The sequence below is a fragment of the Nesoenas mayeri genome, assembly GCF_963082525.1.
Source record: "Nesoenas mayeri genome assembly, chromosome: 1".
NCBI lineage: Eukaryota > Metazoa > Chordata > Aves > Columbiformes > Columbidae > Nesoenas > Nesoenas mayeri.
The window spans coordinates 148,787,945-148,802,116 of NC_137541.1; the positions used below are offsets into that span (position 1 = coordinate 148,787,945).

General features: G+C 39.1%; 1 protein-coding gene across 2 annotated transcripts in view; it reads right to left on the bottom strand.

Moving 5' to 3' along the window:
• The window catches only part of UXS1 (UDP-glucuronate decarboxylase 1), a gene marked incomplete at its 5' end in the record, with an annotated part of 67,297 nt that overhangs the window by 18,718 nt on the left and 34,407 nt on the right, over window positions 1-14,172 (bottom strand). For both annotated transcript variants that reach the window (XM_080360854.1, XM_080360853.1), the window contains 3 exons: window positions 3,529-3,650; window positions 6,027-6,086; window positions 7,345-7,449. In XM_080360854.1, coding sequence (XP_080216980.1) covers window positions 3,529-3,650; window positions 6,027-6,086; window positions 7,345-7,449 — 287 coding nt within the window. The remainder of the gene's footprint in view (window positions 1-3,528; window positions 3,651-6,026; window positions 6,087-7,344; window positions 7,450-14,172) is intronic.

Below are 14,172 nucleotides of genomic sequence, written 5' to 3' on the forward strand. Positions count from 1 at the left end.
CTTGTAAAGAGGAGATGTAGTCAGGAAATAGGGGGTAGGGATCTGGGGGTCCTGGTGGATAGCAGGATGACCATGAACCAGCACTGTGCGCTTGTGGCCAGGAAGGCCAATGGCATTCTGGGGTGTATTAGAAGGGGTGGTCAGTAGGTCCAGAGAGGTTCTCCTCTCCCTCTAATCTGCCCTGGTGAGACCGCATCTGGAACACTGTGTCCAGTTCTGGGCCCCTCAGTTCAAGAAGGACAGGGAACTGCTGGAGAGGGTCCAGCAGAGGGCAACAAAGATGATCAAGGGAATGGAGCATCTCCCTTATGAGGAAAGGCTGAGGGAGCTGGGTCTCTTTAGTTTGGGGGAGACTGAGGGGTGATCTCATTAATGTTTGTAAATATATAAAGGGTGAGTGTCACGAGGATGGAGCCAGGCTCTTCTCGGTGACAACCAATGGTAGGACAAGGGGTAATGTGTTCAAACTGGAACACAAGAGGTTCCACTTAAATTTGAGAAGAAATGTCTCAGTGAGGGTAACAGAGCACTGGAACAGGCTGCCCAGGGGGCTTGTGGAGTCTCCTCTGGAGACATTCATAACCCACCTGGGCACATTCCTGTGTAATCTCACCTAGGTGTTCCTGTTCCGGCAGAGGGATTGGACTAGATGATCTTTCGAGGTCCCTTCCAATCCCTAACATTCTGTGATTCTGTGTGATTCTGTGAAATACTTAATCATAGGGTCAAAATAATTGAACAAAACATCATTGCCAGCAAAAGACGGTATCAAACAAGTCTTGGTTAGGACAGGCTGCTGAGGAATTCTGACAGCTCTGAACAAAGAGGGACCTTGACAAGCTTGAGAGGTGGGCCTGTGTGAATCTCAGGAAGTTTAACAAGGCCAAGTGCAAGGTCCTGCACATGGGTTAAGGCAATCTCAAACACAACTACAGGCTGGGTGAAGAAAGGATTGAGAGCGCCTTAAGGAGAAGGATTTGGTAAGTTGGTTGATGAGAAGCTCAACATAACCCAGCAATGTGCACTTGCAGCTCAGAAGGCCAATTGTGTCCTGGGCTGCATCAAAAGAAGAGTGGCCTGGACATCAAGGGAGGTGATTCTGCCCTTCTTCTCTGCTCTGGTGAGGCCTGGAGTCCTGTGTCCAGCTCTGGAGCCCCCAGTACAGGAAAGACATGGACCTGTTGGAGAGGGTCCAGAGGAGGCCATAAAAATGACCAGAGGGCTGGAACAGCTCTGCTGTGGGGACAGGCTGAGAGAGTTGGGGTTGTTCAGTCTGGAGAAGAGAAGGCTCCTGGGAGACCTTGCAGCAGCCTTCCAGTACATAAAAGGGCCCTACAAGAAAGCTGGAGAGGGACTTTTTACAAAGGCATGTAGTAACAGGACAAGAGATAATGGCTTTAAACTGAAAGAGGGTGGATTTAGATTAGATAGAAGGAAGAAATTCTTCACCAGGAACTGGAGGAACTGGAACACGTTGCCCAGACAAACTGCAAATGCCCCACCCCTGGAAAAGTTCATGGCCAGACTGGATGGGATTCTGAGTAGCCTGATCTGGTGGAAAGTGTCCCTGCCCAGGACAGGGGAGTTGGAACTAAATGACCCAAACCATTCTATGATTCGATGAACTTTGACTAGATTCAAGAACTGTTCTGATTCAAATAGCCTGTCTGGAAGTATAATGTAGAAGTTAATTTTTATTTTATATATTTTGGAAACACGATTAGGTATTTAAGGTATCTCATAATGTGCATGTTGATGGAAATATTAATAAGAAATAACAAAAAATATGCAGAAATAAGTTTGGTTGTTTCTTCTCTCTATTGAAGCTGAGAAGATTTTGGAAATATTTTGTTCTGAAATCCTGTAAGTCAAGTTGCTTTGGGCTAGGTCACTCCTGTCTGAAAACCCTCTTAAAAGCACCATACTTATTTTCATAGCAGAAGTCAGACCTTTCCACTAGCAAATGATAATGCTTCCTCCACTAATAGCATATCATCTAACCTCTGAAGAAAAAAAACAGCTTAGTGTTTCAGAAAATACCTGAATGTGGTACAAGCCTGGGGAGACTTCACTGGCCCATAATATAGTACAAGAAATATCTCTCAGATATGTCCCTGGGACAGAGAGCTCATTTACATAATGAGTTTTCATTTAACGTATGTGTGTACCTGCAATTCCACCTTACAAACCTTTACTATCCTTTGCAAATCCTGCATAAAATTCATAGGACAGTATCAGGACTCTTCCTGTGGCTTTAAGATACAGCCTGTTATTTTCAAATGACCTACAGTTTTGCCCTTCTAGAAGAATACTGCAATATGTACTGCAACCTTGCAAAAAAAAAAATGCAATACCCTACACAAGAATTTATCAATAAAACTACAATATTCAACTGTCAATGAATTTTTTGACCCACAAGGAATACTTTGCTACAGGAAAGTACAGAAGACATCATGATGTAAAAGTGCAGTACTACCATATTTGACCTTAAATTATTTAAAAGAGAACAAAGGAGACAGAGACCTCTGACTGTCTGGCTGAAGAGATGAGAAGATTACTACAACCTCTGTACTAAAATACCATCCCTAAAGTCTTACCACTTAAGTTTAATTCTGTTTTCCAGGTTTTTGAAAGCACTTGGTATTTTATAATTTAAAGGTCTAAAAGTCTACAGAATATACTGATACAGAATATACAGATTTATACCTTTATATATTAAGGCTGCAAGCAAAAAGAAATAGTGGCATGATTTTCTTCAGTATGCCACATTTCTTCTAATTGAATGGTTTCCCAGAGACTAGCTGAACAGCAATTAAATAAGATTCACACACAGGTAAAGAGTTGATGCTGGGCTAGTTAATGAGTTTCTTCTTGATGATTACAGAACCCACAGAAACTGGCATGTATAATTTCATAAACATATTTTAAATTGCATTTTTATCCTTCTGATGCTGTGTTTGCATGAAAAAGTGCACTACATAGCTGAGTATTCACATGTATTGTTAAGGGCTGTATTTATACCTACATATTTTAAGACACTTCTAAAGTGATTTAAAATACATTGGTCCTATATGGATACTCATTAAAGAACTTCCTCATTTTTACCTGTATATTCCAATTTCAATTATGATCATTAAACATTCCACATTTATCAGTAAAGGCCCTATTCAGCAAAGCACTTCTCAGCACAGGATCAACTTAAAACAACTCTGTTATCTAGATCCCAAATTAGTAAAGTCACCCCAGTTTAATCTAAACATAATTTATGATATTGAAAGACATAATATGTCTATCAAGGAGACTAAAGCACATTTTCTTGAGGAATATTGCTCATCTGAAAAACACAGCAGATGGAAGCAATAAAAACTTTGCACTAAAGAACACAGATTTTGAAACTACAGCATGAACTCTCCTACTAAAGACAATCTCTTTTGCCCTCCTAACCCTAAATACAGATATTCCATTTTTGCCAGACATTTGGCCTTCATAATTACATAAAATCCACTGAATCTGATACAAGTTTAATACCTGCTTCATGTATGCATAGCACATGGTTTCTGCAACCCGCTTTCCTTCATCATAGCAGGCTCTTGGACCTATTGGATTCACATGGCCCCAGTAATCTTCATTTTGAGGGTGAACTTCAGGATCTATGTGGGAAACAAAACAAAACACCTTAAATTATTTTCTGTCAAAAAGGTGAGTATATTTAATGAATATTTCAGTAGATCATTGGTGTTACAAAGTTTAACAGCTTCCCTCTGAACTATACACTTAAAAATATTAAGTTTCAACACCATTCCTTAAAAGTGTATTCAACGGAACCATGAAAATGACAGTTACAGAAGATGTGAGGCAAGAGAACTGAGTGCAAGCAAACAGCTGCTATAATCTGCTTTCCCCTATAAATACGTGAGAACTGAAGGTTAAATTCAAGTCTTCTCTGCAAAGACAAGACTACCTCAAGGGCACAACTAGGACTATTATCTAAAGTAATTCAGAAGAAATAGATTATGTAAGGCAGGATTTTTTACTGTATTTGGAAAAAAAAATAAAGCATCTTCAGGTTTTACAAAACAAGAAACAAGGAAAGAAAAATGGACAAAATGGAGAAGTACTGCATTTCTTAAAGAAGAGTAGAGTCATGTGCCACAATGTACTTGCTATGTTCCTTCTGCTTTATGCTAACCATTTTTACTAGCTATAACTGAACACAGACAATGAGGTTAGACAATCCTTTTGTCTGATCCGATACAGAAGTTCTTGATTACAAAAAAGCCCACAAAAAACACCCTCACAAACCATCACCACCAACAAAAAGCAACCAAAAATCTCCTAGGAAGCTCTGTGTGCACTGTATTTGCCTGAATCAACACAATCACCTCATTACATTTCCCCACTTTGCTATCTGTGCTGCCCCATCCTTCTCACCAGGTTTGAAGTTTGCGTAAGTTACTACTAAACTTTCAAGTTGTCACAGGCTAATTTTTGAAACAACTTTGACAGTTCTGACTAATCCTTCCAATTTTCATGCTGCTCACAGACATGACTACAGATGAATTCCTGCCACATGAGAGCCACAGAGCAACGGTAAATACAGAGAGGTTTTACATTATTATAGAAGCTTGTAGTATTCTTAAAAGGGCCCCAGAAGATGCTGTGATCTGGAAGGCCACTTCAGTTTGTCCCCCTTCTGGCAGAGGAAGCCCTATGAAGCACCTGGAAACTTTCTGTACAACACTGCTTTGAGAACTCCCAAGGAAACAGCTATTTTCTGACTTTATTTTCTGTCCTTCATTTCTCAGCAAAATGACCTTGTCTGGTTAGTCAGAGTATGACATGAACAGCTGCTCTCCACTGGCTTTTACTGCTACAATAAAGTCTGATAGAGGGAGTTTCAAGTTTTCACTTCAGCAAGCAGACTGCAGCAGAGCTACGAGGCTCCAGAACTTTATTTTCTTGCCTGTTGGTGCCCTGTTCCAGAAGAGTGTTCAGAATGTTTGTTCAGTTACAGTAGACTCCTTGGGGCTATCATTTTTATCTGTGGAGCCTGACCATGGATAATCAAAGGCAAGGGATACTCAAGCTGCTTATCTGGTGGCCTGGTCATCTTAGTGGATCTCTTGCTTGTGTATGTGCTTTGAATCTCCTTGACTGAAGTTATTCCACCAGAAGTGTGCTCCTTTAGGTACATTCTTTGTCCTTCCTCATGTTTCCTTCACAAAGCTTTGTATCTTGCTACAGAGGTATTTTTTGTTTGCTTGTTTTTTAAAGCCTAGGTTCTCACAACTAGTAACATTGAGCGGTGACTGTGCCTGCAGATCTCCATTAACCTAGCAATAGTGTTACTATCAATTAGGGAAGAGTTCACACAGCAGAAAGTTTCTCTACTAGGCACACAGTCTGTCACATATCCCAAGGAAGGAGGATAGTGAAGATTCTCACTTCATCCAGGTAGCCATTCTATCAGTCATGTCCTTGCTACTTCACTTCTTAATAACAGCAAAAGGAAGGAGATATATAGCACCATATCTCAATATTCTGTTTTAAGTGATACTGCAATGGCATGCATGTATGATCACTGTTTTCTCAGCTTGGAGGCTGTGTCCTTGCCTCTTGCACTGTGCTGCACACATGGGGGCAACTGCTATATTTTAACAATACAATTCATAAGAACACCAGGAAGAGAGAAGCAGATCTGCTACTGAAATGATCTTTCTTCACAGGTTTTATTATGGCATCTGGATTTTAATCAGAGTTCAACACTAAAAATTACCCCACAAGGCCTTATGAAGAAGAATCATAAACTACAATATAGGAAAGTTAAAGTCTGAGCCTCCTTCCACCGCTCTGACTAGAGATTTAGAGCACGTACTAATGCCCAAATCTTAAGCTGTGAGAAGTACATCAGATAAAGAAACAGAGCTAAGACAGTGATGAAAATCTATCAATCATCCAAAATAAGGTTTGTCAATAACCTTTTACACAGATCTCAAGAGTTCTAAAGACTGTTTTTTCTTTCTTACCTCCATATACCTCTGATGTAGAGGCCAGCAGCAGCCGTGCTCCAACACGCTTGGCTAACCCTAAATTTTGGGCAAGAAGGAAAGCAGAACATAATTAAATGAAGTTCAAGAATCTGTCAGTGACGTTAACTGCTTTAGAGTGATCCCATTTTCCATGTTTGTAAAGAGAATTCAATTTCTCTCATTAGATAAATCTAGTTGTAAATCACATCCATAGCTCCCACGCTCAAGCTAGAAGACTTGAGAAACAGCAGAGTAGCACCCACATGTGTGACATGTTTGCTTCTGGGACTAAAAGTTACACTGAAATGAGATCCAAGAACTCAATATATTAAACTGTAAATGAAGACCAAGGAAGCACAAACCATTCCAGTTATGAAATCTGGATCTTGAAACAAGATGTCATGATCACCAAAACTTAACGATAAGCTGCATAAACTCATACAGAATAACATGCCATAGGACAAAATAAATGCATCATTTTCCCTTTATTATGTTCCTTTAAACAACCTTGATGATCCTACTCATCACTCAAAACTATTTTGCATTCTATTTCAATGACTTTCTTGCCTTCCAGTTGGCATGGCTAATCAAAGAAATCTATCATCTATGTCGCACAACTGCCTGGTACCTCAATGGCTTCTAAATCACTTAATTCTCTGAATTCTGCTCACTGGAGTATCACTCAAATGAGAAACTCAGCTGAACAAATGCCTAGTGGGGTTTTTTTGCCTCATAATAACTCTTATGATCACTGACACCCAGTTCAAACTGCAGCATACACCAAATGGATCAAAGATAAGAGGAAAAAGCGGGGAAGGCTTGAGGCTGCCTTTTCACAAGTCTAGTCCAGGCATTGAAACCAACAGACAAAGCCGCAAATGTTGCCTTGTAATTACCTAGCATGAAGCTAAACATCAAATGTTTTTGCTGAATTTGCTAGCCAAGGTGTGCACAAGAGGGTGCAGTCACCAAGGTGGGAAGTGTGGTCACAGACACAAGTTTGCTATTAGAATCCCATGCTCTTAATTGTTTCTATGACTTCTATAATTACCACACAGTTATTACTCCATAGCCAAGTTACAGGCCTGAAGTTCTTGCGCTTTGATAGCTGAGATTGTACATCCTCAGAGTTCATCTGCAGATATATTTAAAAGAAAAGCACAAAAGTCTAAGAGTGAAAAAAAACACCCTTATTTTTCTTAAAAAATTAACTTTTAAAAATGTTCAACTCATCTGCTTCATTATCCCACCAATAGCTCTGTCCAGGTTATATTATGTCTAACACAGGTAAGTAAGAGAAAAGATTTCCACTTACCTAGCATGTTTAATGTCCCAATAGTGTTTGTCTTCAACGTTTTTATAGGATTATACATGTAATTTGGAGGAGAAGCAGGAGATGCCAGATGATAGATCTGGTCCACTACAGAAAACCAGAGCAGGGGGGAAAGAAAGCATTATTATTTTCCCATGTAATAAATTAAGTGAGAAAGCATTAGAGTCAAGAAACAAGTGCTTCTTTTTACATTTCTTAGCACTGGAAATCAGCACATCCCACATTGCTGCCTACAGATGATATGTATGCAAACCTGCTGTAACCCCAAGAAAGACTTAACTTTTAGTACAATAAAAACTAAAGCATAATATATATCAACTGTTGACACAGAAGTCTGTGTAGGTGTTGACACTTTCCACTTGTAAAAATGTTAGTTATGAGTATTTCAGAGATGTTTACAAGCTGCAAAAATATATGCAACATTTTATTACCCTCAAGTTTTTAAGTGACTACCAGCTTCAGAATATTCTTCTCAAATGGAAGCCTAAGCAAAGATGATAGAAACATTTTTTAATACCAGGAGTAATATCTTGGGTGTTTTTATTTGTAAGCCACCTGACAATGAAATAGTAATGAGATTAGTATCATATTTATATTTTAAATACATACATGCCAAGATAAGGGCATACAACTTTTGTCCTTTTTCTCCTACCTATTATCTTTGTTCTCTGCTGTACTTTGGATAATACAGCATTTTAGCTTAAAGAAAAAAAACCAAACAACTCCAATATAGAGATCCCAGTGCTCCCCCAAACCCCACCTCCCCCAATTATGAAATACAATTAACCAACACACTAGACAGTACCTTATAGTCAATGAAGGTGTACTGATGCCTAACCTAATTTAAAATAAGGTAGCTTGGGTATTGGCAACAGACTGCCTAGGTAGTACAAGTCCCAGTCTTAACTAATTATATTTGCTGCATTTCTGTAACTGGAGTATAAACAGACCCAAAGGAAAGACATGATCAACACGACAGCAAAACAGAGATGATTACAACAAAATTAAGCAGTTACACCACTGTCACAAGCACAGGTTAGATCAAAACCCAGGATTCTTAATTTAATAATAATTCCTAGCACAAGAGCACAGATAAAGAAAATAGAACAAAGGTTGTAAAAAATTTTAAGTTCAAAGGTCAAATGCATCATCAGTCAGAGCTTCTTTTTCTCCACCTTCTTCTACTTCAGTTTATTTCTATATTAAGCTAAATTAACTGTGGTTTGCTGTCTATTCATCCAGCAGTCAGACAATTATTTTCAGCTATTTATCCATTTTCATAAAATAGTCTATTTCCAGAACAACTATGGCAATCACTTCTACCAAGGTAGTTCAGAAGACACAAACAGGTATCACAAATGGTATTTGATACGAAGAAAACAAGCACACAGGGAAAAGTTGCTTTCCCGGTACTTCAGAGCTTCAAAGAGCTCAACTCACCCCAGCAAATTTAAATAACTGAAAAAAATACCTCAATAAACTGTACAGTACACCAGAATCAGTCTCAAATATGACACCTAAAAGAATCTCAAGCCTAGTTGATTAACACTGATAATGGAAAACTTAGGCAAATCCTAATTTGAGACCAGCTTCAGCATATCAAGGTTAAAGTGCATTGCATAAGACAAGAATTCAAAGGTTAGAGGGGAAAAAGTTATTAAATTATAATAAAAACAAACCAATAAAAACTACACTCATTTTCACAAGCAGCATCTGATGTTCAACAAATCTCAACCTGCAAGCCTTTCATAACACAACTATTGTAAAAATAAAAATGCTTTTCTGTCTTCTGTAAAACATGAAACACAGTTAGCCAGAACTGCTTAAAAAAAAGAACCCAGAAAAGCGAATGCCAAAAGAATTTAAATATCAGATCAAATGAGACACAGTGATGCTGAAGAAAGAAAAAAATCCCCTTCCAAGGTCATCCAAGAAAAGTAGTCAAAAGGTGATGTAAGAATTAGAATGGCAGGATGGAAGAAGAGAAAGTAATTCCTTCTGTGTTACAAAAGGAAAGCTTGATTTTTTTTCAGATGACTCAGCACTGAAACTTGAAAGAATTTGGAAAAGTAGAGGCCAGCTGTTGTTCTACCAGAAGACAATATCATATGGCACACGGGCTGTCTTGCCCTAGAACAGAACAGCACTGGTCAAATGCTACACTCAAACAAATGTTTCTTTTAACCATTTTCTCAGGTGGTTAATAATTAACAAACAGCAGCAAATAAGAACAATATGAAACGGTATTTTGACATTGTACTGATTATTGTTAGCCCTCAGTTAAGTTCAACTCTCACAGTACCTGTGACAATGAACATTTTTCCCAGTTTTAAATTAATCCTTCTGCCAAAACCAGGGGTTCAAATTAAAAAACAAAACAAAACAAAACAAACTCACAAACATGCCCAGATTTTCCTGGAAAACAAAACAAAACAATCAAGTATGAAGTTATCACCTGCTCCTTACTAGCTGAGAACAATGAAATGTTATAGGATTGTGTTTCCTGTTAAGACTTCCCTTCTTCTCTGGTTCCCAAACTTCATTTGGCACAGCAGTCACAGAATCCTTTGCTTCCTGACTGCTCTCTAATATAAAAAAGCAGAGTGGTTAGGGCGTGGGTGTCAGACTCATTTTCACCAGGGGCTACATCAGCTTCATGATTGCTTTCAAAGGGCCGAATATGACTTTAGGAGTATATAATATAAATGTAGGAGTAGTTACAATTATACAGTCCTAAAATTACATTTGGCCCTTTGAAGGCAACTGCGAGGCTGATGTGGCCCCAGGGAAAATGAGTCTGACGTCCCTGGGTTAGGGTGACAGCAGATATAAGTGGCCTAATTTACCCATGTGGAAAGTACCTATTTTCAACAATCCTTTAAGCAACCCAAATTTTTAAAATAGTTAAAAGCCTTCAAAACACAAGCATCTCCTTAAAATGAAAAAAAACACCAAAACCAAAACAGAACATCTTCCTTTAAGATAAGTATGCATTCTGATAATAAAGCTTTAAAAATACTGGCAAAGTTGGCAAGATAAAATATTTAACTTTTTTCCTGAATCCTTAGTGAAGTGCACTTGCATATATAGCCATGTGATGTTTCTCTAGAAACATATCCATTGGGCAAGCTCATGGCTCCTGTGAGTGCACACTGGCTCTTCCATAGGAGCCATGTGAAAGTGTACCCTGATCTGCATCTTTGCATTATTGCCCAATGCAAAAAATATTGCAAAACAATTTATAATGAAATTTTCTTCACTGCTTACACTTACACTGTCGAGAGTGACCAAAACAAGGAGAAATTATTGCCAGTCGAACCTCATCACATAGAACAATTAGCTATTGGCATAAATGCAGGAACAGCTTCTAAGGCCTGTGTGACTCCATCACCCCCAGTTTTACCATCTTGACAGAGTAATGATATTTGACAGTCAGCATGCTCAAGCAAATGCCACAAAATATATCTACTTCTTATAGGTTGCCATGCTTCTTTTTGGTCTACAGCTGCTAATCTCTAGAGCGGAGACAACCAGCTGCCTACAAGGTGCCAAAACAGCCCAGAAAGCTAGAGATAGAATTTTGGCATATGTGTCACACAGGTGAGGACTTATTCTCGCATTAAAAAGTGCAGAGAAGTACAACTTCATGTAGCAAGCTGCGCTGCTATCTGCTCTCTTATCAACAGAAATTGTTATTTCCATTCACTCTCAACTCCAGTGCAGCATCAAAAAAGAGCTTTTCACAGAAGGCAACCTAAAGTAGCAGTGCAATCGGTATCCAAAGACAGGCTGACACAACAAGGGCTGGAAGCGAGTACCCAGCTCAGGCTTGGCTCAAAGCCCTGCCCACATTGCTAATGCAAATGGAACTTTTAGGATTCCGTCTGCAACATACAAATAGTTAATTGAGCTGTATGATGAAGCATGGCATAGGATAATTTCTCCTTGTTTTGGTCACTGTTGACATTGCAAGCTTCAGCAGTGAAGAAAGTATAATCAAATTGTTCTGCAGGGTTTCTTGTGTTGGGGCAATAATGCACGGAAGTAGCGTGAGGTAAAGTTTAATTGGCATGTTGAACTTGTCTCCTACAGATGAGCCATGAATAGGAATGAAATATATGTGGCTGCCTCAACTTTGCTCACATTTGGAGGCATATCTCTTCCCACGGGGTGGTAATGTCACAAAACCAAAGAAGAGGGGTAGACTAGAGGCTGATGGAAGACATGTTTAGAGAAGCTGCTGATGGCTGCAGCAGGTAATTCAAGCACAGCAGCCCAGAGAAATGAGCAATGCAACAGCTAAAGCCGCCTGCAGCCAGTGCAGAGCTGAACTCTGACCTGAGTTTTATGCTGTTTCTTTCTACCTATTCCTTCACAACCCTTTCAAAATCTAGTTTTCATCAAGCTGTGGGTGATATTTTTGCAGAGTGAAAACGTCAGTTCAAAAGTGCCATGGTCAGTCAGTAACTTAGTGCTTGGTACTAGTCTGTCAAAGCAGAAGTGAACACCTTCCTGTCTTCCTACCTCCATTCACTTCATTTTTGCTGTTTCTTAGATACCTGCTGAATTTTTTGACACACAGAAGGTACTACAGGAACGCTTCCTTAAATTACACGTGGCAATTCAGATGAGCAGGGCCAAAAACTACCTTTCCTTTCTCTGCATCAGGATACAGGTAGGCCTGTGATTATCCAAGTGGCTGTATAATTGTTAGCTAGAAACAAACACAAACAAAATAGAAAATCCCAAAGGTTCCTTAAAATCTTCAAATTTATTAATTTATATACAAGAAGATACATGTAGTGGACAGTGGTCAAAAAAAAAAAATCAGAAAAATATAAAGCACTCTCCTCCTCCTAGTCCTTCTACATCATTTTGTTTCCCAGCTGGCAATTGCTTCAAATGAAACATAGAAGGAGCTGAGACAAAAAAGACTTTCCTTGCCAGACATGGTCTTGCCTGTCTAAGGCTGGTTTGCCACAGCATACTTCCTCCCATATGTACAGAAAAAAAATAGATCTCTGTGATAAAAAGGTTCAGCAAGAGCTGAACTAACAGAAGATGGAAGATGGGGCATTTGCCAAGTGTCAGATGGCCATCTTCTTGATCAAAGGGACATGCAGTGAGGCAGCTCCAGGACTTTCACCGCTTGCTTAGGAAGGGTTCTTTAGAATACTGAGCTTTAGACCAGGTATAAACATCATTGGTTTTTTAAAATGTTTAGAGAGAATGTTGGACATTTCAAAAGGGTGGCAAGGCAAGCTTTTGCCCCAAACCGGTCACATTTGAGCCATCAAGCTAAGGATGTTGTGACAAGTCAAATTATTTCTCCATCCACCTTCCCTCTTTCAACTGTCAGGTCTAAGAAACGCATGCTTTTTTTTGTCTCAGAATTTCAGCAGGCCAGTCAGACATGCCACACAAAGCCATCTGCCCAGCTTGGCTGACAACCGCGTGTGCCCTAACACAAAGCTGGCAGTTACTGAAGACAGTGTGCAACTTAAACTCTCCTCAAGCCAGAGCTGTGGAAAGCTATCCTAGCTACAGCTCTTCAGAGGATTAGCTCTTTGGGTGCTTGGACAGCATCTACTGGAGGATAGGAAAAAAAACTATGCATCTTGCGATTGATCTCCACCCCTAAAGAAAAGAAAGTTTTACAACATTTATTATGCCCACTAAGAAGCCATGAGCTAGCTTTGTAATTAAGCCATAGTGCAATTAATTGAAAATAACTGTGAGAAAGGTTGCGGAAAGCTTTCTGTAGATAGGTATGGACCCTAAAAGAAGAACAAATGGTAAAAAATCTAAGTTTTGTAGGTAACTCACATCAGGGACCAGAACTCTGTAAGTCACTGTGAACAGAACAGCGAGTACTCTACCCAGCAAAGGATGGTAGACCAGTCATAAAATAAAGAAACATTAAAAAAATTCTTCTTGTTACAGTTTTGCTGAAAAAAAGCAAAAACTTAAATCCATTACAAAATAGACACTGGCATAAACATTCAAGCCATTGGGTACACAGTGACAAATACAGAAATCCATGATCAATATAATAAATAAAGTTTTAGTAACATATTGCATCTAACATTCATCAGTTGTGTCCTTTCCTACATGAAAAGCTAAAAAACCCCCTATAATTTAGTATACATGTAATCTGTAACACCTAAATCCAGACATAAATGTTCGGTCTTGTGTTTTTCTAAATGCAAAACAAGTATGATCAGTATAACCACTCACTTTTACAAAATATTGCAATAAATCTACCTTCCTTCATAACTTCTCTATTTTCCAGCCATATCACTGCACATGTTCTGTGCGCTTCTGAAGTGAATAGTAAGGGTAGAATCTACCACCTTTCCCATGACAGGAAATTACATTCCTTCCTATAAAGCAAAGACCTGCACCTTCAATTTCTGTCTTCAACCTGTGTCACAGTACCAGGAAGGACTAAACGGGTCAGTAAGTCCACTAAGCACTTGCATCCATCACTGTACTTGGTAATTAGGAAGTACTACACAGAAAAGCTTTGATCAGAAGCGTGCAAACAGGTTTCTACAGCTTAAAAGTATGAACTTTTCTTGTAAGAACAGCTATGCCAATTCCATTACTGTAGGTCAAGCCCGAGAAGCTGACACAGTGAAGTGAAACATTTCTATTGCACTGAACTAAAAAGGACTACAAATACAAATTCATTTTCCTGAGGTGTAAAATATTGCCTGTAACTTAAGGCAAACGAGAGTAACTTTATAAAGATTTACCACATTGCTCATGCTGGAGCATTTCTGGAGAGCTTTACTGGAGACCCAGGCA